Source organism: Schistocerca nitens, chromosome 1, assembly GCF_023898315.1.
Source record: "Schistocerca nitens isolate TAMUIC-IGC-003100 chromosome 1, iqSchNite1.1, whole genome shotgun sequence".
NCBI lineage: Eukaryota > Metazoa > Arthropoda > Insecta > Orthoptera > Acrididae > Schistocerca > Schistocerca nitens.
The window spans coordinates 624,910,400-624,936,103 of record NC_064614.1 but is presented as its reverse complement, the minus strand read 5'-3'; the positions used below and the strand labels follow the sequence as shown (position 1 = coordinate 624,936,103).

The 25,704-nt window shown below is 44.1% G+C and overlaps 1 protein-coding gene across 1 annotated transcript in view; it reads left to right on the top strand.

Moving 5' to 3' along the window:
• The first annotated feature begins 15,065 nt into the window (after nucleotides 1-15,065).
• Nucleotides 15,066-25,704, top strand: part of LOC126236601 (facilitated trehalose transporter Tret1-like) — a 31,628-nt gene continuing 20,989 nt past the window's right edge. The window contains exons 1-2 of the mRNA XM_049946039.1: nucleotides 15,066-15,124; nucleotides 21,639-22,669. Coding sequence (XP_049801996.1) covers nucleotides 15,079-15,124; nucleotides 21,639-22,669 — 1,077 coding nt within the window. The 5' untranslated portion in view covers nucleotides 15,066-15,078. The remainder of the gene's footprint in view (nucleotides 15,125-21,638; nucleotides 22,670-25,704) is intronic.

Below are 25,704 nucleotides of genomic sequence, written 5' to 3'. Positions count from 1 at the left end.
GGCGTGAGCGGAAGACGGCCTAACGGTGTGCGGGACCGTAGCCCAGCTTCATGGAGACGGTTGCGAATGGTCCTCGCCGATACCCCAGGAGCAACAGTGTCCCTAATTTGCTGGGAAGTGGCGGTGCGGTCCCCTATGGCACTGCGTAGGATCCTACGGTCTTGGCGTGCATCCGTTCGTCGCTGCGGTCCGGTCCCAGGTCGACGGGCACGTGCACCTTCCGCCGACCACTGGCGACAACATCGATGTACTGTGGAGACCTCACGCCCCACGTGTTGAGCAATTCGGCGGTACGTCCACCCGGCCTCCCGCATGCCCACTATACGCCCTCGCTCAAAGTCCGTCAACTGCACATACGGTTCACGTCCACGCTGTCGCGGCATGCTACCAGTGTTAAAGACTGCGATGGAGCTCCGTACGCCACGGCAAACTGGCTGACACTGACGGCGGCGGTGCACAAATGCTGCGCAGCTAGCGCCATTCGACGGCCAACACCGCGGTTCCTGGTGTGTCCGCTGTGCCGTGCGTGTGATCATTGCTTGTACAGCCCTCTCGCAGTGTCCGGAGCAAGTATGGTGGGTCTGACACACCGGTGTCAATGTGTTCTTTTTTCCATTTCCAGGAGTGTAAATTGTTATGACTGCAGGTATGTTACGCACTATGCCAACGCACACTCTCTGTCTGATAGTAGTTTTACACAACTGGGTTTATTATAACGGTACTTTCATTGCTTATTTCTGGTCAGCCAGTATCCACCCACACCTGCTTGGCCCTTAGCTGACAGGGCTAACGGTTTACCTAGTTTCTATTGACGGTACCGCTTCTTTCGGCCAGCTTGTAATTTTGATTCTTTCTTTGCCAATTACTCTCTCTCCGTGTCCTTGTACCATGTTTACCTGGTACTGGCCTCTTTAATTCCTATGATTATTGCCGCACGGATTGAGGTGCCATGTCACGGATTATACAGCCCCCCCCCCCCCCCCCCCGCCGAGATTCAAGTCCTCCCTCGCGCATGGGTGTGTGTGTTGTGTTGTTCTTAGCATGTGTAAGTCTAGACTGATGACCTCAGCAGTTTGTCCCCTTAGGAAGTCGCACACATTAGAATATCATATGATCATTACTATTATTGTTACTATTGTGATGATTACCACGTTTCTAAAGCTTCCACGGCTATTGCTCCAGTTGTTCTTGTCTTTCACTTTCTCTAAAAATGTGGTAATCGTTCTGTAATCACCACCAATATAGCGCTTTGAGTCGTCCGGAAACTTTTTCCACAGTTCCCAAACTATCTGAGATTCTGAGCGAGTTTCACTCAAATAATCTAATTTGCGGACCCACTTTTCGCAAAACTCTTTCATAGAGATTCGCATATGGGTATCGCAGGTCCTTAATAATACAAAATCCCACCACACGCTCTCTTGCTTCTGTACCGACCAGTATCATTCAAGAAAGCATTTTTAAATGCTTGAAACCTCATGTTAGTAATGTCGAGGTTCAAAGCCCGTCTCTTCGTCTCTCCCGCAAGCTCATCGATTACAGCATTGATCTTTTTGTTCGTCCCACGCTGATGGCAATACCGTTTCATAATTCTTAATGTCTGTCGCATGCAGTCCATTCGCTTTTTGTGTGGATCGAATCACTCATCATTCACTGGTATCTCTATACTATGTACATGGCACGATACATAGTTTTGCCCCACCTGCAAATTCTGTTCTAGTTTTGCCACTTTTCTCATGACCTTGCTAGTGATTCAACGTTTCCACCTCCGACTTCTCCTTTCCGCAGGTGTCGAGCTGTTTAGCAGTCTTAGTATCTACTGTGGGTACCATGCTTTCAAATTTTCGTGTTTTTCTTTTGTACTGCTTGCACCTGCCCCACGAGTCTCTCTCGAAATTCATCGACGTTACTTTCCACACCAGGCCCAAAATTTTCTTCATTCCTAACTATTTCTGAGTCAGATCGACTATTTATGTCAATAGCCTGAGACTGTTCTGTCACCATGTCAAGTTTAAGATTTCTGTTTTCGGTATTCTTAGTTACTATTTCTCTTTTGATTGCATCTACTTTTCTATTTACATTGCTGATAAATTTTAATCGTTTCATTATTAGCGTCCATTTTATTTTTGACCGATTCAGTCTTAGCCTGCATTTTAGTTAAATGAGCATACATTTTACTCGGTTGGGCGTGGATTTGACTTTCGACTGATTCAGTCTGCGCGTTCCTTTTGTTAATGAAGATTTTTAATAAATTCTTCCTATGTCCAGAATGGGCTGGTAGTGACTCTTACTCCGGTTTCCTATTAATTTCATCGACGTGCCCATCGTCAGTTGATTCGGTTTTTATATGTATCCCGTATTCTGCAACATTTGGAAGTGCTAGGAATCCCGCTTCTGTGAAGTGCTTGTGTTGCTGTTACGACGCCTGTGCTGCTTGCCGCCGTGACCTCGACAATGGATCCCGCTGCAAGCAGGATCTTTTTTTCTACCGACTGTTCTCCGTGAAATTCAACTTAATTACCTACTGCCTTATTCTCCACCATTTTTGGTTCACTAATCCCGACAACGTTATCTAAAATTATGAATAAAATTTCGGACCAATAGACAGTACCAAAAGTGATGTCCTGTCATCAGCATTGCCACGTGTAACCTCCCCCTTTACTAACCGGTGAATGCGATAATATGACCGTGTTAGTGTATGCCTAATAAATATGATTTTGGAGAAGGCTATCGTCTCTGAAGAAAATTTGAGCGATTAGTGGAAAGAATTCTAATTAGCATCCTGTTCTACTACAGCACTTTCTACTTACCTGAATTTTGTTTTTACTTAAACAGTGCCGTCACTCACGTAAAATACGAAACGAAAAGGGGTCTCACATGACTCGATCTAATTGAAATAACACATAAAATAATTAATACGGTCGCCAGCCCAATTGCGCACTGTCTGTCCAATATCTGACCAATAATGCGGACAGCAATGAATACGTAACCGTTTAGCTGCTCGTGCGGCAACATAAGGTTCACACACGTTTCTGACAACATAATATGTTTCGAAATAATAATGAATATAGACATCAGTTGATAATACTCAGATGCTAATCTGGAAAAGGTGTTTAAACTTGTTATTGAAAACTACATGATTGATTGGAGGTAGCTCTTGTTACGACAGTAATTTATCATCTCAGATTAACGTTTGTTTACGTTCAATAATTTTCTGAATGTGGCAAACTATGTATTTTGAACAGATTGTAGCTCCTATGAAATTTCTACTGGATCAAATAGGCAACTGTTGGCTTTTAACTGACAACACCGAAATTCGAACTTTGTAAGTTCACAATAGCATTACTGCAATAGACACTGATATATGAAAACTTAATTTATTCTTTTCTTTGACATTGCCAGAATTACTTTGAGTTACTTTACTTTACTTTGTGTTCAGCAATTAGTAAGAATATTACTGGACAACACTGAAAACTTATTGAGGCTTCATTACTAATTACCTTCAATTTTCATTTTAGCAAGGAAAGAAAAGGTAGTGATAGTGTTCTAATACTTCTCTTTTAGCTGTCTGAACAATGACACTCCGTAACTGGAAAGGAATAGGAGCCTAAGTAGGTGACAATGGTTGAGGATAATGAGAGGATCAGAAACCTACAGTTTTTACGTACAACACTTATTACTGAAACAAAATTCACTGAAAATGTTACTGGGTAATGCTTCACGAAGTTTTTAAGGTTAACAAAAATAAAACAATGTTATAATTCGTTGCACATATTAAACTGTCGTCTTCGTTGTCGACAGTGCCCCCATTGCTGCATGTAATATTGCGGGCACACGTTGATTCTCCACGACCAATTATGGGGGGGATCCTGATGTTATTGGAACCTCTTACACCTGCCCACACTCGTCGTGCTCTTGGTGCCTCGCTAGCACGAACTGTGCCTCACACATGCCCGACAGTGCACGCCACATGTTCACTCTTACGTCTCACAACAACGTCAGTCTCCTGCGCCCTCTGCTCCGACGTCACACTCGCGTCCAGAGACAGCGATCCTACACAAGTCCTTACTCTCTGCCAACGATATTGCTTTTCCTAACTTTTCGTAACAGCATTAACCTAGAATAAATAGAACATAATACAAAATAATTTACACAGGTTAATGTAAATATCATGTTTCTGACTAACACATAGTATCTAAAGATTTACAGAATCAAACAAGTACATCACATTTACAGTACACGTAGTGCGCAAAAATTTTAGCTAGCTCATCTGTACTGCAGTGTCACACACCCCTTAAACAGTCAAAATCAGTAACATTGCCTTGTTGATAGCAGCATCGTATGAGGCGGATGGTGAATTATTCGATTTTACTCGTGTATAAAAAAGCTGTTATTCAGCTAAGAATAGTACCACATTTGTTCAGTAAAGATTTGTCGCTACGAGGAAAATTCTTTCGCAGCCATGTTTTATGCTGATATTATACTTACTACTTCATCAGAAGTATTTTCAACATTCGTTTGTGTTTTAGGTAAGAAATGGCACCTCAAAGTAAAGAGTAATCACATGCAAACACCTATTTTCTACAAATGCTATTCTGAATTAATTCCCCATCTTCGGCGAATAAATACGATGTTGCAGCGTCTGCGTCGTTAAGAATAACGATACAAGCAGTTCGGGGACTACAGCCGATACGGGGCAACGAATTTCAATAAAAATATCCTACCCTCTACGGGAATTACATGGTGTGTGTATGAGAAAACGTTGTGTCGCAGGAAGGGCAATATATTTAAGTTTGGGTCTCGCCATGGGTCGTGTATGGATGGCCAAAGTGGTTAAGGCGACCACTCGCTTTAAACGGGAAATCCGGGTTCCGACACAAGTTTTCATTGTCGTCATCTCTTGTATTTCAGTAGTGGCCGCACTGCATGTTCCTACGGACATGATTCCTGGCCGAAGGAACATTGCGTCGTTCTTCCTAACAACACAGACATGCAATATCGTCCAACTTATCTATGAAATGAAATGCTTGCATGACATTGATTTGCCCCGTTACTGCTCAAAAAAGAGAAGGAGACCTCTTCCTCTCATGTAATCCTTTCCATACAGTTAAAGTTTGTGGCTGAATTTGGTGTTAATGCATAGGCGTTGCGACGAAGGAGCCCTCGAAGCATTTGTCAGAGAAATGTTGTAACATTGTGGCCGTAAAAAGATCTAGAGAGAGTCTGTAGTGTCGCAGAAAGTCTAAGCCCGACACAGGCTCATCGATGACAGCCACGTTAAATGTTAAATGTCCAATCAAAACAAAATGCTGGTTGAAATTTAAGTCTAAGATGATAAGAGCCATAGACCGTGAGCGACTAGTTGTTAGCCGTTCGCAGAGTTATGACAGAAGGTGTCGGTGGCACAGTAGACAATGCCGGCACAGTAGACACTAGTATCTGCACTGTTGTCGACCAGTAAGAGTTCCTTGCTGATGAGGTCACGAGTGTACAGTCTGTCTGGCAGTGGTTGTCTATTGTGTGATGACTAGTGCTGATGTAGGTGCTCTGTATAATTCCCGCGAGATGATGCACCTGATTCATCCTGCCGTGCAAGCTGGTGTCCCACGAGCAAAGCGGGCGGTACTTCTGAGCCGCATCCCTGTGGTTGACGTGATACCGACACAGAGGATACATGGAGTGCGGCTGCATTCTGGGGGCGACATCTGTGGTTCCGGCGATGGTCCTGGCTGACAAGGGGAGGCCGCCAATTGTGAAATTCAGATTCGATTCATACTGCGCATAATAAAAGCTCATGGCCAGAGGTGTAATGTGGCAAAGCACCAAGATGCACTTCTCAGCCGTTGTCGAGAAAATCGACAGTTAAAAGAAACCGTTGCGGTGAAATACTCTCTAGGATTATTAACTTTCCACAGCGTCGTGGCGCAGCGGTAAGCGCTCGGGTTCGTAATCCGAAGGTCGCCGGACCGAATCTCGCGCCGAGCAATTTTTTTTTATTATTAGTTTTTTGTAATTCAAATATATATATATATACTATTAATGAATTGCTTATGCATGTTGGTGAAGGCGGATCGCTCTCCAATTGTACCGCCTCCATTTTTCCGTTTTTTTAACAGGGTGTACCAAAGCTTTCCCGTCCACACTGATTTTCGACGATGTTATAAGTTGCGCTAGGGACCGCATCTACAAGGTCCGGCAGAAAAACCTCCCCTTTAAGGAAAGCTAATAAAAACAAAACCAAATAAGGTAGAACAATTTTATTTATACTAAATAAAAGTACATATTATGCCATTTTAGAAAATACTCTTATGGTCTTACTTTTTAAATAAAACATCCCTTAAATGGCTTCCTGCACTGTCGACACACTGATTGAGTCCTTCCCTGAAGTTATTCATTACTCTTTGAGTCATTTCAGGTGGAATAGCTTCAACCTCTTGTGTAATTGCTTCTTTCAGGGCTCGTAAAGATTGTGGACGTTGTTCATAAACTTTTGCTTTTAAATAGCCCCAAAGAAAGAAATCACAGGGCGTTAAGTCCGGCGATCGTGGGGGCCAGCCAATGTCTCCACGCAACGAGATCACATGTCCAGGAAACATTTCCTTCACCAATGCCAGTGACTGCCGCGCTGTGTGGGCTGTAGCACCATCTTGCTGGAACCACACGTTCTCTATTTCACCAAAAAGCTCCCTTAGTTGCGGTTGGAGAAAGTCGTGGAGCATGGCACAATAGCGTTCACTGTTGACGGTTAAATTCCTGTCATTTTCTTCGAAAAAGTAAGGACCGATCACTCCGGAATTGTAAACAGCACACCATACTGTTACTTTAGGGCTATGAAGTGGTCGTTGATGAAGTTCTTGGGGATTGTGTTCACACCAGTACCTGCAATTTTGGCTGTTCACTGTTCCGGCAAGGTGAAAGTGTGCTTCATCAGAAAAAATCACAATATCGTTGGGACGAATGTTCCGAAGAAGGTCTTGGCACAAACTTACACGGACACCACAGTCTCGTTCACTCAGTTCCTGCGTAGTTACAATTTTGTAAGGATGCATTTTAAGATCTCGATGCAAGATTCTTCTCACACTTCGATCAGATATCCGTAATGCTGCCGCATGCTTTTTAGCGGATCGTCGAGGAGATTGTTGAACTGAAGCTCTAACTGCATCAACATTTCCGGGGCCTGTTGCAGTCCGTGGTCGTCCAGGTGGTTTCCTTTTTAATGCGGAACCTGTCTCACGAAAGTTAGCAACCCAAGAATAAATTGTTTTCTTATCGGGAACAGGGTCCCGTCGTCCGAGCGCAAAGCGAACGCGAACGCGAAAAGCACGTTGAGTATTAATAGGCGATTCGCCATTTTGAATAAAATCTTCCACTACGAAGGCACGATGTTCACCAGACCACGCCATGGCGTACACTGAAAACGGCACGTAGGCAGCTACTTAACGACGCGCCCTCCACCACTCTGCTCCTTCTACTGTCCGCTGCACGTTACTTTGTAATCGGGGAGTTTTTTATGCCGGACCCTGTACCTTCTTTCGAAGTTAGCACGCAACTACGCTGTTATGCAGCGGCTCGTTTCGGCCCATTCAACATCTGTCCTTCAAGTGTAACGAGCGAGTAACGGAGTTTATATTTCATACCTGCCATAGCGAATTTGTGTTAGTGGGGTCTGTATTCTAATTCTAACGTTTGACTTACGCTATACGTATTCGTTTCGGAATATCGTTTCTACGTCTTCCGTTAACTATACGTGGTTAACATTATGAAGACAATTAAGAACATTTGTGAAATACAACTTTGTTTGCGGAAAACAATGATGTTCGAAGTCGCCAGTTTTTCCACGACAAACGACTTTCAACAACTTATTATATACATAATTGTTGCAACTGATATATATATATATACATTTGAATTACAAGAAACAAATACTAAAAAAAAGTTGCATGGTGCGAGATTCGATCCCGTGACCTTCGGATCAAAAACCCGAGCGCTTACCGCTGCGCCACGACGCTGTGGAAAGTTATTAATCCTAGAGAGTATTTCACCGCAACGGTTTCTTTTAACTGTCGATTTTCTCGACAACGGCTGAGAAGTGCATCTTGGTGCTTTGCCACATTACACCTCTGGCCATGAGCTTTTATTATGCGCAGTATGAATCGAATCTGAATTTCACAATTGGCGGCCTCCCCTTGTGAGGCCGTGTTGGAAGCCGCGCGAACTAGATTGGTGGGGGCAGCAGGCCTACTATTGCTGTTGCCAAGTAGCAGCTCGACCAAGGTTGTCCAACGGGGCGACTTCCAGCGCCCGGGCGTGAAATTGCGTGCTGAAGTGTTTAGGACTGCGAACCGTCGGCAGTGTCGATAACTTGGCACAGAGGCGAGCTGATCATACCTTATGATTTTGTAGGTATCATCAGCTGTAAATGCGTTTCTAGGGGGTCGATATTATAAGAGTTGTAGTCGGAGGGCTGACGGTATTTCAACTATCCACAGCGACAACAGCTCTTCGTATGATAAGAATGAATTGTCTATTAATGCTCCAACCTTTTGCCAAAACTGAGACGGTGTGAGTTCACCGACAGGTATTTCATGCACTATGGGATGAATTGCCTCTTGCAGGCTTCTCGACATTCGTTCGAGAATTGTGGATTTTGCATGTTCATAACAGTCCCACATTGGTGCGGTGAGGATAAGATCGGATGTTAAATCCGTATGCTCACGTAGCGCTGTAAACAATGCAACGAACCGCGCTTCGTCGAGCAGAATGCCGTGAACTTCAGAATACTGTCCACTAGAGAAAGCCACGTCTTTGGACTATCCTTAGTAAGTTGTGGCAGTTGTGGTAAACGTCCTGAGAAAGATGGCAGGACAGATGGAGCAAACACTGACGAAGGTGTTAAGACTGTAGATAGTGGCGTCGTTTCTGGGCACTCGGCTTTATACTGTTCTTGAGGTACATACACATATAAACTGTAGGGACAGGCGTTGTGGCAGACACGACAGGTGCGGTAGGAACGACCGCGGTCGTCGAAAAATTCGGTATGCACGACTTAGCGCACTGTGCATTGTTTACAGGTTCAGGTGCAGTAAAAATGCTGGATGTAGGAGAACCGGACGAGGCGGAAACTGCAAAAGTCACATTGTTCCTTGGTAAAAGTACACTGCTCATGCACTGCTGCGGTTGCACTGGGTTGAGAACTTGTGGATTGTCCTCAAATCTGACGACGTTATGTGTGTATGTCGACAATATGGCGTCGTGGAGGAAAGCCGGCGGCCTGGGTTTTAGTTTAGGTGCCGAGGTTGTTGATGAAGACAGTTGCTGTGTTGCAGTAGTCGCTGTTGTCAGCTGCATTGTCCTGTGTTATTTCGCAAGCGGAAATTGCCCAGATGGGTCACCAGTGTGGGTGTGGATGGTTTTCGTAGCAAAATAACGTCCCGAACACCACTTTAAATGAATAATGCTTTATTATAAGTAACACATTTACACAAGTCAACCAGACAGTTCAGCCATAAAAAAGACTGCCCGAGTCGTCGTTACATGCCAAAGATCTTAGTACACATATTTCATATTACTCTATATATTTATCCACCAGAGTCTTAACATAATTTCGCCGTTCAGATTGTTATTTCATTATAAAACTATTTTCTTTCTTAACTTTTGCTACATAATTGAAGTTGCTTGAAGTGCGCTGTTAACTTTCAATGTAGCTTTGTTGACTCACCATTGATAATCTTGCATTAGCCCTAAGAACCAAGACTAATCCCACGTGTGAATTATTTCTTGTAGCCTTGCAGATGTAAAAATCCTAAACTGAAGGTGCGATGAAACTATAATGTGATTCATTGAATGTAACTCCATCTTCTGTCTGAAGCATGGGACTATGGCTGGTCAATATTCAATAAAACATTACCACTCGCCGTTATTTAGGTTTTATTTTTAGGCTACCAGTTTCAACGATACACTACGTCTTCTTCAGGCCAGCTTCAGTCGAGTAACCTTCCTGTTACAAAATACAGCAGCACTTTTAACTGGACTCGTAATGATTATTCTGCGTTGTGGTATATGAGGCACCCATACTCTATAACGGAACAGAGAATTCCTATGTACATGAGCACAACGAAGTTCCGTTTATAGCTGTCGTTTTTCCAGTGTTATAGATACAAGATTTTTGTTCAGTGTACCGGCGTAAGCTAGTTTCAAACTTGCAGATATTTGTTATGCGAAGAGAACACCATTGACAAGAGCGCAAAATTTATGTCTTTAAATTGGATCGCATTGGAGAATTTAATTTTAGTCAAGAGAATCGTACAAACTGTCAAAAGCTGGGAAATATCCTGAGCTTGATGCCTGAACTTGCTTTTGTACAACACGAGAGGCAAAAATGGGATACCCATCTCTCCACATAATCCAGGTGAAAGCCTTTAAAATTACGAAGAAGGGAATGTAGATAGGTAGGTGTACCGACATCTTATCGATGACACGGTTAGTACACTGTTTATGAGATGCAATAGAAATGGTTTGATTCACCTCTACTGTTGAACCTATACTGATTAACCTCTACCGATAATCGCTGCCGCCAGAATACGTGAACATTTACATCCAGAATCAGTATCCAATTCGTGGACAGTTTCTTAGCAACATTCCTAGTAAGAACGGTTTCCTGATGTCGACCTCATATCATCCAGCTGCAGTAAGCACACTGTATCTTCAGGGGGTACTACAGTTCGGGGGCTAAAGCTGCCTGACCCAGCGTTTCTAATTGTAACAGAGAGCGGCATCACGACTGTTGAAGCTAGGTACCATACAGATATCGTCACTGTCCTTATCACGGGCACTCACAACAATGATTATGTTTGTTGAAACTTCCTGGCAGATTAAAACTGTGTGCCCGACCGAGACTCGAACTCGGGACCTTTGCCTTTTCGCGGGCAAGTGCTCTACCAACTGAGCTACCGAAGCACGACTCAAGCCCGGTAATCACAGCTTTACTTCTGCCAGTATCTCGTCTCCTACCTTCCAAACTTTACAGAAGCTCTCCTGCGCAGAGGTGTAATGTGGCAAAGCACCAAGATGCACTTCTCAGCTGTTGTCGAGAAAATCGACATTTAAAAGAAACTGCTGCGGTGAAATACTTTCTACGATTAATAATTTTCTACAGCGTCGTGGCGCAGCGGTAAGCGCTCGGCTTCGTAATCCGAAGGTCGCCGGATCGAATCTCGCGACATGCAAACTTTTTTTTAGTATTTGTTTTTTGTAATTCAAATGTGTGTACACACACACACACACACACACACACACACACACACACACTATATATATATATATATATATACACTCCTGGAAATGGAAAAAAAGAACACATTGACACCGGTGTGTCAGACCCACCATACTTGCTCCGGACACTGCGAGAGGGCTGTACAAGCAATGATCACACGCACGGCACAGCGGACACACCAGGAACCGCGGTGTTGGCCGTCGAATGGCGCTAGCTGCGCAGCATTTGTGCACCGCCGCCGTCAGTGTCAGCCAGTTTGCCGTGGCATACGGAGCTCCATCGCAGTCTTTAACACTGGTAGCATGCCGCGACAGCGTGGACGTGAACCGTATGTGCAGTTGACGGACTTTGAGCGAGGGCGTATAGTGGGCATGCGGGAGGCCGGGTGGACGTACCGCCGAATTGCTCATCACGTGGGGCGTGAGGTCTCCACAGTACATCGATGTTGTCGCCAGTGGTCGGCGGAAGGTGCACGTGCCCGTCGACCCGGGACCGGACCGCAGCGACGCACGGATGCACGCCAAGACCGTAGGATCCTACGCAGTGCCGTAGGGGACCGCACCGCCACTTCCCAGCAAATTAGGGACACTGTTGCTCCTGGGGTATCGGCGAGGACCATTCGCAACCGTCTCCATGAAGCTGGGCTACGGTCCCGCACACCGTTAGGGCGTCTTCCGCTCACGCCCCAACATCGTGCAGCCCGCCTCCAGTGGTGTCGCGACAGGCGTGAATGGAGGGACGAATGGAGACGTGTCGTCTTCAGCGATGAGAGTCGCTTCTGCCTTGGTGCCAATGATGGTCGTATGCGTGTTTGGCGCCGTGCAGGTGAGCGCCACAATCAGGACTGCATACGACCGAGGCACACAGGGCCAACACCCGGCATCATGGTGTGGGGAGCGATCTCCTACACTGGCCGTACACCACTGGTGATCGTCGAGGGGACACTGAATAGTGCACGGTACATCCAAACCGTCATCGAACCCATCGTTCTACCATTCCTAGACCGGCAAGGGAACTTGCTGTTCCAACAGGACAATGCACGTCCGCATGTATCCCGTGCCACCCAACGTGCTCTAGAAGGTGTAAGTCAACTACCCTGGCCAGCAAGATCTCCGGATCTGTCCCCCATTGAGCATGTTTGGGACTGGATGAAGCGTCGTCTCACGCGGTCTGTACGTCCAGCACGAACGCTGGTCCAACTGAGGCGCCAGGTGGAAATGGCATGGCAAGCCGTTCCACAGGACTACATCCAGCATCTCTACGATCGTCTCCATGGGAGAATAGCAGCCTGCATTGCTGCAAAAGGTGGATATACACTGTACTAGTGCCGACATTGTGCATGCTCTGTTGCCTGTGTCTATGTGCCTGTGGTTCTGTCAGTGTGATCATGTGATGTATCTGACGCCAGGAATGTGTCAATAAAGTTTCCCCTTCGTGGGACAATGAATTCACGGTGTTCTTATTTCAATTTCCAGGAGTGTATATATAATTCCCGGCAATCTGTTGCAACAATTATGCTTATAATAATTTGTTGAAAGTCGTTTGTCGTGGAAAGACTGGCGACTTCGAACATCATCATGTTTTCCGCAAACAAAGTTGTATTTCATAAATGTTATTAATTGTCCTCATAATGTTAACCACGTATACTTAATGGAAGACGTAGAAACGATATTCCGAAACGAATACGTATAGCGTAAGTCAAACGTTAGAATTAGAATGGAGACCCCACTAACACAAATTTGCTGTGGCAGGTATGAAATATAAACTCCGTTACTCGCTCGTTACACTTTAAGGACAGATGTTGAATGGGACGAAACGAGCCGCCGCATAACAGCGTAGTTGCCTGCTAACTTCGAAAGAAGGTAGATGCGGTCCCTAGCGCAACTTATAACATCGTCGAAAATCCTTGCGGACGTGAGAGCTTTGGTACACCCTGTTAAACGAACGGAAAAATGGAGGCGGTACAATTGGAGAGCGATCCGCCTTCACCAACATGCATAAGCAATTCATTAATAGTTTATATATTTGAATTACAAAAAACTAATAATAAAAAAATTGCATGGCGCGAGATCCGATCCGGCGACCTTCGGATTACGAACCCGAGCGCTTACCGCTGCGCCACGACGTTGTAGAAAATTATTCATCGTAGAGAGTATTTCACCGCAACGGTTTCTTTTAACTGTCGATTGAAGTGCATCTTGGTGCTTTGCCACATTACACCTCAGGCCATGAGGTTTTATTATGCGCAGTATGAATCGAATCTGAATTTCACAATTGGCGGCCTCCCCTTGTCAGTTGGTGCCGGCACGGTAGCTCAGCGTGTTCGGTCAGAGGGTTAGCTGCCCTCAAAAATACAAAAACTGAGTAAATCGATCAACAAATAACTTAAACGGATGTCTTACGACGACCGCCCCGAGCATATGCAAGGAACAAAAGCGAACAAATTGAGATTAAAGAAAAAAAAAAAGTTGGTAGAGCACTTCCCCGCGAAAGACAAAGGTCCCGAGTTCGAGTCTCGGTCGGGCACACAGTTTTAATCTGCCAGGAAGTTTCATATCAGCACACACTCCGCTGCAGAGTGAAAATCTCATTCTGGATTATGTTTGTTGTTCGTAAATTGCAATAATTAACTTTCGAACAGTAACTAACCATTAGTCTGCAACACGCGGCTAGCACCGTCTAATAATTTCTTTTATTCTAACAATCACACATTAAATTTTGTAATAGATGCGGTTAACTAAACCGTCGAACTACTTTTGATACGTGTTTCTTTAGAGCATAGTTATTCTTGTTCAATATGGTTATAACGAGAACATGCTGCTAAAAATGTGATTGTCCGATTTAACGTGAGGAATTCTATGTCTTGTTATTAAGTGTCATTATTACTGTTAGCTATATTGTAACTGGCGTTGTCACCGTCTCTTTTGACTTACCTGCTCTCTGCTAAAGGTCGCTTTTATTAAAAAACTGTGGAAAATATTAAGTGTGTAGTTTTTTTTAGTTTATTCTGTGTTTGTCACATGCATGACTTTGATTTAGATGATTGCTTGGAAATGAACTGAAAATGATAATTAGTCCTGAATGTTTCTACGTCACTTGGAAACCAAAAATCAGCTTCTAAAAACAGTGTTCTGGTTCGTGTAGAGCAAAGCCTATATTATAGATAGATTTGGTTTAATTTGTAGTCAGTGATATTATAGTGTCCGTGGTGCTGCTTTGCTAACTGAAATTATAGCACGAAGTGGTATGATAATGACTCATGAAGGGTGAACGTATCAATATCCAAATAATAGCGACCTGCCTACACTTTATTTAATACACGAAGAGTTATGCTAATGTTGTAAGTGATTTCTGCTGTCGACTGTTAACATACGTGCACTACGTTTCCTGATACATATATGTGAGTCCAACTGTAATACACTTCTTAATGACATTTAGAATTTATTTAAGTACGATGTTATCAATTGCGTGGTCTGCGCTGGACGGATACCTATCTCTCGTTGCGATAAGTTGTCAATATTATCGATAACTGTCACTTGAGAGAAAAAGCTATCAATTGTGGACGAATAGCATTTTCTGCGGGATTTCCATAATAAGAACTGATATGACAAAACCATCCCGCTACTGTGATTACCCATCTCTTTAGTATCAGATAAGAGCAGTATTGACGTGTGAAAAAACAACGGTACGTGATTGTCTCGTCGTGAGTGATGAGTATTTGCATGTTATCTGAAGTGGCACCACTTTACTTATATAGCCAGTTCAAGGAGCCTCGAATTCTCTATCTGCATTGGAGAACCTTATACACCATGCTGAACCGAAGCCGCCGTAAGCAGTTGGTGATTGCGGCAACAGGTAAAATAGCACAACGAATTTCCATTTATAGCTGTCGTTTTACCAGTGTTATAGATGCGAGATTTTCGTTCAGTGCACCGGCGTACGCTAGTTTCAAACCTGCAGATATTTGTAGTGCGAAGAGAATACTTAATACAGAAGAACGAAAAGTTTATGTCTTAAAGTTGGATCGCATTGGAGAACTTAATTTTAGTCAAGAGAATCCTACAGACGGCCAAAAGCTGGGAAATGTCCTGAGCTTGAAGCCTGAACTTGCTTTTGTACAACACGAGATGCAAAAATGGAATACCCCATCTCTCCAAATAATTACGAAGAAAGCTTTAAATATACCATGAAAATGTAGATAGGTGCCGGAGATTTGTGTATAGAAGTGGGAACTCTACCCGACAAAGAACTTCACTTGCACGGGGACTGTCGGAATATTTCACAGAGAAGCTCATTAACTTCCAGAGGTACGTAATCGAAATACGTTGGTGTCAATCTTACTCTCTACACCTGATGGGACGTGCCGAGCAATACGTCAGTGGACTACAAAGGCACAAAAAGTATCTCACTAACCACTGAGGATGAAAATCAAGGAAATTCCGTGACGCTAGTAGTTATTGTAGAGGGAGGAAAATGGGGACCCCTCACTTTATTCTGAAGTGTAAACCGTAGTCCATGGAAAATTGCCAGGAAAGAGGCAGTATGACAACAGCATTAACGATGGACTGTTCTGAATTGCAGATCCATGCGATACTTAAGTCAGCCTTTAAAGGTCAACGCACAACTGACGTAAGGAATAAATGGCTACACTGAAGCCAGACCTGGTTGTTATAATGGGGAGACATGTTTTAAAACTACAGCTACTTGGTGACTTCATAAACAAGCTATTTAAAAACTGTCTTGGAAAATAATATTCCTACTGGCTTTAACATGGGGATCATGCACTCACCCCATATGGCAACATTAAAAAGATATCAGCCATACTTACGAGAGGATTCTCTTTTCATGATGCACATTATCACCAGACTCTATTGTCAAATGGTTGGAAGAAGTGCTACGTGACCAGTGACCAATGCCCATGATGGTAGTGAGGACAGGGTGGGGGAGAGGGCGAAAATATTGACAGTGATGAGAAAAATACAGGTAGTGAAGTTAACAGCATCGTCAGTAAGGATTGCGATTGCAAGTCTGATATTTCTGTATAATTTATCTACACGAATACATAAAAAAATGTGATTAAGAGTGATCATACTCTGAACAGTTTTTGTAAACTGGTACTGTCATAAAAAGTTTATGCCCACTAGATTTCCCTCTTTTTTGCCCCTTCAAAATTAAAGATGCAGTTTCCACTCAGATGCAGACTATATTCTGACTAATATAGAAATTTAGAAACAACACTTGAATTACTAATAAAAAATACAATTTTTGGCCAGTTGTGGTGAGTACAAAGTAGTAACAGGTGCGCCATGACGCCCTGTGGAATCACGAGGTGGTAACGCTTCCACAATCACTGAAAACTCAACTGTCTGTGTTACCTAGAAAAATACTTTGTGGACTACCTAGAATCAGTGCATACAAATTGGCCACGTCGAATCCAGCTTCGTAGCTCAGTGGCACTTTTTAAATAAGGTTAGCATGGTTGTTAGTACCATTGGAAGAAAAGAGAACACATTTCCTCGACAGTGCAGATCATAGCAGGGATGGATCCTGCATAAGTTCGCAGTTTTGCGCTACACCCGGGAAATAATTTTGTTCAACTACGTTTGGAATGCCTGGGCCATAAGTGCCGAACGCAGCCAAATGGGGCGGAAACGTGCCGACGGCGCCTTTAGTGTTGCACTGTGCTTGCAGACAGAAACTATGGTGTCTCGGCGGGACGGAGGGGAGGTGGGTACGGCGTGTGGTGGCAACACTGTATTCGTATAAAGTCCTTGTGAGGATAAAGATTTCGCCTGAGCCACCGAGCCACCCTGCTACCCACAGAAACACGGCACATACTCTTCCGAAGATAACCCGAAATGTCACATCGTCGAACAAAGCCGGATTCTCGCATTTCCTTGCCAGTTCACGTGCTACTGCGAGGGAAGGAATTATTTCCTATGCGTCGTGCCCGTTATTTTAGTGTCCTATAGCGAATTTTGCGGTTCAAGTAACAAATGAATATGTGAAATAGTAACTCGTATGATCTCCTTACTCTCTGAACCCTTCACTCTACCCAAGTGCGAAGAACAATTAGAAATCATTAGGCTTGATAGACCGACTCCTGCTTTAACAGTTTCGCAGACAGTTAAAAAGGAAAGTCTCAATTCAACAGAAAATTTATCTCTGAACTGTAGAAGCATGAATGGCTGTATGGTTATGATTCTAAAAGCGCCTTTCTTCTTTATTATTTGAAGGAGAGCTTTCGAGGGCTAAACATGCAGACTGTGGCATTCAGCACTTCCAGAACAAAATTAGGAAACATGAACATTTTTCGGTGCATGTGAATAACTTTTTTAATCTGGCAAGTCCAGCCAATGCAAATATGGATACCCTATTAAGGTAGTGGGTGCAGAAGGTCCGTGGCATTACACAACCTAAAAGTTACCGATAAAGCATACATACTAAAGGAACGAGCATGTGAGAAATGGGGTAAGGAAAGCAAATGGTCGACTTCGGTTTACTGGGTGAATTTCAGGAAAGTGCCGGCCGAAGTGGCCGTGCCGTTCTAGGCGCTTCAGTCTGGAACTGCGCGACCGCTACGGTCGCAGGTTCGAATCCTGCCTCGGGCATAGATGTGTGTGATGTCCTTAGGTTAGTTAGGTTTAATTAGTTCTAAGTTCTAGGCGACTGATGACCTCATATGTTAAGTCGCATAGTGCTCAGAGCCATTTGAACTTTTTAGGAAAGTGTGGTTTACATGTAAGGGAGACTGATCCCCTAGAACTTAGAACTACTTAAACCTAACTAACCTAAGGACATTACACACATCCATGCCGGAGGCCGAATTCGAACCTGCGACCGTAGTGGTCGCGCGGCTCCAGGCTGTAGAACCGCTCGGCCACTCCGGCCGGCATGAAAAACACAACAGCTAGCCTACACTAGATAGCACGATTACGTTACGCCCAATAATTCATTTTGTAGGTTTAATGTCCAGGCTTATCTTCACAGTGCCAGTGCCGGCCGGTGTGGCCGAGCGGTTCTAGGCGCTTTAGTCTGGAACTGCGAGACCGCTACGGTCGCAGGTTCGAATCCTGCCTCGGGCGTAGGTGTGTGTGATGTCCTTAGGTTAGTTAGGTTTAAGTAGTTTTAAGTTCTAGGGGACTGATGATGTCAGATGTTAAGTCCCAGAGTGCTCAGAGCCATTTGAACAGTGGCAGTATCTACAAGTACGAGTAACATTAACTTGAGAAAAGATTTTTAAATCCATCACCTTACATTTGGAAACCCTTCGCCACTCTCTGGATCATACTTTGCTGGACCATACGCAACACATGTGCAGCCACCATTGCCGAAGTAGCATGCACGCAAGCTATTATGCCGTGTACATCCATGAATGGAGTTCTATAAACTTGTCCTTTTACGTGTCCCCACAAATAGAAATCTGGTGGTTTAAGGTCCGGAGGACGTGGAGGTCTGAACATTGCAACTCCACGACCAGTCCATTTCTCTGGAAACGCTGCATTAAAATAGTAACGTTAATTCATTCCAAAGCCTGGCACTGCGCCGCCATGCTAAAACCCCAGCTGTTGCCGAACACCAACTGGGACGTTTCCTAATGCATCAAGCAAAGAATTGCAAATAAATATACGATACAGGAGCGCATTCAAGTTGTCCAGCAACAGGTTAGGACCAAAAAGCACTCATCCCACTCCAGACTGCAAGTTTATATAAAGTGTGCCTGAAAGCCAAGTTCACGGGTGACACGCGGGTTGTGCTCCAACTAATAACGTCTGTTGCGAAGGCTGAAAATACCTTCATGAGTGAAGCTACATTCGTCAGTCCATATCACGTTACTTATAAAACGTTCGTTATCTTACACTTGGTGCAAAAGCCATTCACAAATCTGCTCTTTTCTGGCTGCTGCTGTTGAGTTAACGTGTAATGACATGGGTGCAGTTCTTCATCGTACAACACATCAACAACCCGGTTTCGTGGTAACTGGAACTGCCTTGGAATATCACGGGTACTTCGTCAAGCTGATTGGACGACCTCCGACCGTTACTTGTGGACGAAGGTTGCCGGTTTCCCAGAGTCATTGCTCCATGCTATGGAAAACATTCTTGTCGGCATGACGCCCTTGAGGCTACCGTGCAGTATAAGCACGAGCAGCAGAAGCAGCGTGGCTACCGGATACACCCAGCAAAAAAAGCCTGTCGACGTAATCGTCGTTTGTGTACTCCATCGGAAATCCGCCCCACAGGAACTTGACAGGATCAATTACAGTTGTGCACTGCGCGATTAGTAGACACATGCATGCAGTTTACTTCCTCTCACTGTCATGTGATAGGCTGTTGTCGTGTGACCAAATGATGTCATGCTTATAAACGTCGAGAACTAGAGAACGGACGGCTAAAAAATGAAAAGGAACCTGACGAGAATTCTAGCCACAGCTCCATGGTGGATGGGCGTTTGATGTCCGAAGCAATATAGCCAGTGAGATACGATGGCTGGTACTGTAGTGCGGGGCGTACAGATTCCTTTGTACATTCCAATGCGCTGCACGATGTGACAGTGTATTGGAGCTTCTCGTTTTCATACATGTGTTTAAAAATGCACCCCATCTGATTTTGCTACATAAACTTTTGTCTTCAAAAAAAATGTCGTGTGACTAGGGCCTCCCGTCGGGTAGACCGTTCGCCGGGTGCAAGTCTTTCGATTTGACGCCACTTCGGCGTCTTGCGCGTCGATGGGGATGAAACGATGAGGACAACACAACACCCAGTCCCTGAGCAGAGAAGATCTCCGACCCAGCCGGTAATCGAACCCGGGCCCTTAGGATTGACATTCTGTCGCGCTGACCACTCAGCTACCAGGGGCGGACAACTTTTGTCTTGAATCTGGATGAGGAATCCCATGTCGACCTCCAAGGCCGGCACTTTTTATTCATCCTATACTTTGTAATCATTCAGACACTATAAATGAGACGTCTTTGTGCAAATATTAGAATGTGCTCCATAATTCTCTAGTGTCATTCATGAATGCCACTCTGAAAATAAATTGTTGTTGTTGTTGTTGTTGTCTTCAGTCCTGAGACTGGTTTGATGCAGCTCTCCATCCTACTCTATCCTGTGCAAGCTTCTTCATCTCCCAGTACCTATTGCAACCTACATCCTTCTGAATCTGTTTAGTGTATTCATCTCTTGGTCTCCCTCAACGATTTTTACCCTCCACGCTGCCCTCCAATGCTAAATTGGTGATCCCTTGATGCCTCAGAACATGTCCTACCAATCTGTCCCTTCTTCTAGTCAAGTTGTGTCACAAACTTCTCTTCTCCCCAATCCTATTCAATACCTCCTCATTAGTTATATGATCTACCCATTTAATCTTCAGCATTCTTCTGTAGTACCACATTTCGAAAGCTTCTATTCTCTTCTTGTCCAAACTAGTTATCATCCATGTTTCACTTCCATACGTGGCTACGCTCCATACAAATACTTTCAGAAACGACTTCCTGACACTTAAATCAATACTCGATGTTAGCAAATTTCTCTTCTTCAGAAACGCTTTCCTTGCCATTGCCAGTCTACATTTTATATCCTCTCTACTTCGACCATCATCAGTTATTTTGCTCCCCAAATAGCAAAACTCCTTTACTACTTTAAGTGTCTCATTTCCTAATCTAATTCCCTCAGCATCACCCGACTTAATTCGACTACATTCCATTATCCTCGTTTTGCTTTTGTTGATGTTCATCTTATATCCTCCTTTCAAGACACTGTCCATTCCGATCAACTGCTCTTCCAAGTCCTTTGCTCTCTCTGACAGAATTACGATGTCATTTATACAGTAAAGCTGCATGCCCTCGGGAAAAATTACGGCTGTAGTTTCCCCTTGCTTTCAGCCGTTCGCAGTACCAGCACAGCAAGGCCGTTTTGGTTAGTGTTACAAGGCCAGATCAGTCAATCATCCAGACTGCTGCGCCTGCAACTACTGAAAAGGCTCCTGCCCCTCTTCAGGAACGACACGTTTGTCTGGCCTCTCAACAGATACCCCTTCGTTGTGGTTGCACCTACGGTACGGCTATCTGTATCGCTGAGGCACGCAAGCCTCCCCACCAACGGCAATGTCCATGGTTCTTGGAGGGGGGGGGAGGGAGGGAAACAAATTATCAGTGGTAATATCGTCCAGAAAGTGCTGAAGGATAAGCTCTAGGTTCTAGAAACGACTCCGCTCAGTTTTTCTGTGAATTTAATTACTTGGGAACAAGTTATCGAAGAAGCCTCTCAGCAATAACGTTTCAAAAACATACACACTGTGCATCTGTATCGCCAAAAACGTTTCCGATGCTAAAACGGTATCTACATATGGTATTACCTGTCTGTTGTAGCGTCGCTGCTCTATGCGTCGTACGGGTCGTTCATGGGATGGCCCGCGCCGACTCTGCTCATCCTGGAGGCGGAGGACTCGCCGGTTCCCCTGACCGCTGACGAGGGCTCGTGGCTGGCGTCCATCAACTCCCTCACCATGCTGGTCGCCATATTCGCCGCCGGGTTCACCGTGGACCGCGTGGGCCGGAAGAAGTTGCTGCTGGCCGGCGCCGTGCCCCTCCTCATCTGGTGGCTGATGGTCGCCTTCGCAGAGTCCTACGGCATGCTGCTAGCCGCGAGGTCAATCGGCAGCCTCAGTGGCGGACTTACCAGCACCACGGCGACCATCTACCTGTCCGAAATCGCAGACGCCGACATACGGGGTGCAGTCATAACTATTCACATGGTGCTGATGAACGGTGGCAGTTTGCTGATCTACTGTCTCGCTCCTTACTTGTCTATTACAAATACCGCTGCTATTTGTGCAGTCTTGCCCATTATTTTCTTCGTCTCCTTCGTATGGATGCCCGAATCACCGTACTTCCTTTTAATGCGAGGCAGGGAACAAGACGCTATCAACACACTTTTGAAGATAAAGGGAGATCTCAGCCCCGAAGAGCTGAAGGCAGAACTGGACATGATGCACGACAGCATACGTCGGAAGCAAGAGACGAAAGGAAAACTCAAAGACCTGTTCACTGTACCAGTGCATCGTCGGACACTGCTCATAACAGTAGGGTTCATTATACTGCAAATGTCCACCGGGGCTATAGCACTGATGACTTACACAAACTCCATACTCGAAATGAGCGGCAGTGAACTCGATCCGAACTTGTCTTCTATAATGCAGGTCGCTGTCCAGCTCTTGTCGAGTGTCGGTGCGTCGCTAGTGATTGACCGGTTCGGTCGGAAGACGCTCGCCATGGTCTCTTTTGTAATCTGTGGCGTCTGCGTCGCTGTTGAAGGCGCCTACTTCTACATCAACGACGTCCAAGGAGACGTCCCTTCCGCTTTCTCCTGGGTGCCACTCGCTGCCTTGATTGGCTTCCATGTAAGAAACAGCTATTTTTATATACCGTTAAGCTAGAGCGTAAGCATGTTACCATAACTAGTTACACATATTTGCTGGAGGACAACTTCTCAGGATAAAGATCTGACTGATTACACAAAATTCCTCGATTACCTTTTTATCCCATTTCCACAAGTCAAAGATTGGAAATAAGTTTTCTGGCTACTTTATTTAATCGTTGTATTTGACTTAACTTTGACTTCAATGACGTCAGAACGGTCGGCACCTGAAACTATGTCTTGGGAACTAGTACAGACAGTTTTTTATTGATTATCACGTATTTTCTTCTCCACTCCCATATCCGTTGCTACGAAAACTGTGGGTCTTATCTGTACTTTTTTCGCGGTAGTATGTCACTATTTTTATACGACTCCGCATTTCTCCCCATTTGGAATTTTACTGAGGGATTCTGAGCACCACAGCAATCTTTTACATGTAGCAAGTCACCAGTGACACTCCCTCCTCCCCTCCCACCTTCCGCGCCTCCATTATCACCACCACCATCCCAGACTCTTTAAAACCTTGAATTCGGTTTTATGAAAAGCTAATTTTTCACGTGCTCTCCTGAACTACGTTTCTCTCAATGACAATTTTGCGGGTGGATTCAGCGCTATATGTGGATACTGTCTGAAAAATATGTTGTGAACAGAGTTAGCAGTAAAGAATTGATAAATTGAAACGACATGCCCGATGGAGAAGTTTTACTGCAGGAATAGTGAATATGTAGCAAGCGACAAACTTTCTTGCCTTCAACATTCTGTTTGAGACGTGAGCTAGAAAAAGGTTCGTAAAGGTTTGAAATTATGTGCAAAGTTTCTTGAAAGTTCAATACTGTGTCCTAGGGTGGAGTATGATGGGTTTTTGAGTTATTTTTCTTTGAACATCATACCCAGAGAACAGTATGCGAGCTGGCGCAGTAGTAAAGACATCCAGCTGACCTCTTATGCGTCCATCCCTTAAACACAGGTGTACTGGGATGGTACTCTCACTCACGTCACAGTGGATTTCTTATCCTCTACTTCGCCGTCCGAGCAACAGCTTCGTCTGTAACAAGCTAGGTGTTCATGGGAAATTAGCCTCTTACCTTTCTCTCTACCGTCTTTGAAAAGGATTGTGTGACAAAATATGTCGAGACATTTCAGGTTTATCGCTAAGACTGTAACCAGAGATTACAATACATAGGAGAACGATTCCGAAACTCTCTGGGAACATAAACGAAAAACTCTGGGCTAAAAATAGTATCCCTCTCACAAAAATTCCACTAAATCGTGTTTAAGATTTCCTGTACTAGGTTTCTGCTACCTCCGTTATGCGCCTGGTGTGCTCGTCATAGGATAAAACCGAGCAAGGTGATGTGGTGATTAGTCATTAGAATCATATTCGCCTAAGGACAATGACAGGATGGTTTCTTTGAAAGGCCTTGGCCCATTTCCTTCCACATCCTTCCTGTGTCATAATGTTAACTCATAATGTTAACCCTAAGCTTCCTTCCATCGCAGGACAAAGTAGGTGACTGTTGATCCCGTATAAATTACGACAGGCTATCATCTCCTTCTGTCAATATGAAGTTTAAATATGATTCAGCTCGGACCTTTTAGTCCACGCTCGATTACGCTTTGACACAGATGCTGAATGTTGTTTTCGAAGTTTTAATTTTTGAACTGATGATGACAGTAATAGAAATGGCTACATTAATAAAGGAATATATTAAGAGATGTTGACGGCTTTATTCACAAGATATCCATATTGATCCCAGATTCATTCTATTAAATTGCTTCCTTCGTGAATATAGTAAAAAAAATCGTTTTTCTCGCACACCTTCAGTGTATAGATCAGAAAGAAATCTTAATACACCACACAATTAACATACCCTCCAGCGAATATTTACAGAGTGCAAATATAGATGCCGACGTGGTAGTCTATATGCAAAAGGAAATCTGTGGGTGCCACATCTCGGCTGCGGTGACTACAAATCCGACAGGCCTAGTAGTGGTCGTCTCTTCGGGTAACTGAGAAAGCATTTTGACTCTAGGTGGGTTATAACCGATACAGATTTTCAATGTGCCATTTTGGGCAGTGAAATGTTTTTAATTTCGTGCAACATCGATACCTTGGTGTATAGATGAAACACACCTGAACAAGCATCGTAACTAAAAACGAATAATTTTTAATGGAAAAAAAATTCGTTTCTCATTTCGTCGAACAGACGTTAAGACTTACGTCACCAGTTTCTCTGCACTACTCTTTTCAGCTCCTCATATACCTCTCCCATCTACGAGATTATAAGCTAAATCAAATTTGAGAATTCGTGTACTTCCCCCCCCTCCCCCTCTGTACTAATTAATACCACGTTTTTATTTCTTCTACATTCAATCGCTACTGCTGTCAACTCGTGTCGGAGAGTTTCGTTTATTTTGTAGTCTAATAATATTTTTGTTCGCATGATCATATTTCGCAGAAGCTGTTGAATCTAAATTATTATTGTTTGTTTGCCAACCGTAAGTTCACTGCGATTTAAGAGTGGTCATCCTGGAAATATGGTGTACATAAAACATTTAAACATTTTGTCATTAATAGATTAAAAAGAGTTTTTTCTGTACAAATTTGGTGTGCAATTTACTTTCGAACCTTTTGCCTCTTGTTTGCATGTTTTGAATTCCGATGTTATGTATTTATTTGGTTGTTAACCGGCCTGAACTGCAAAGAGGATTTTTCGACTTCAGTCTCCGGTAACAATAAGGGGAAAACTGTGGACTTGAGAATATGTATCCGAGCGGAAGAATCAGCAACAGTAAATACATTATGTATACCGTATTTCCAGAGTGACCAATGAAAATAATTCGTACTGTAAATAATGGTGAACGTGTCTGGCTAAAAACGCTGAAACTGCAGTAATCTTAAGACGAGGAAAGACAATTATGACTGATTCTGTAGTGTGTCTTTGAATAATGCCTCGCATTCAGTAATTTGATTTCTGTATGAAATTTCCAAGCACGACTCACAACCCACCCTCACAG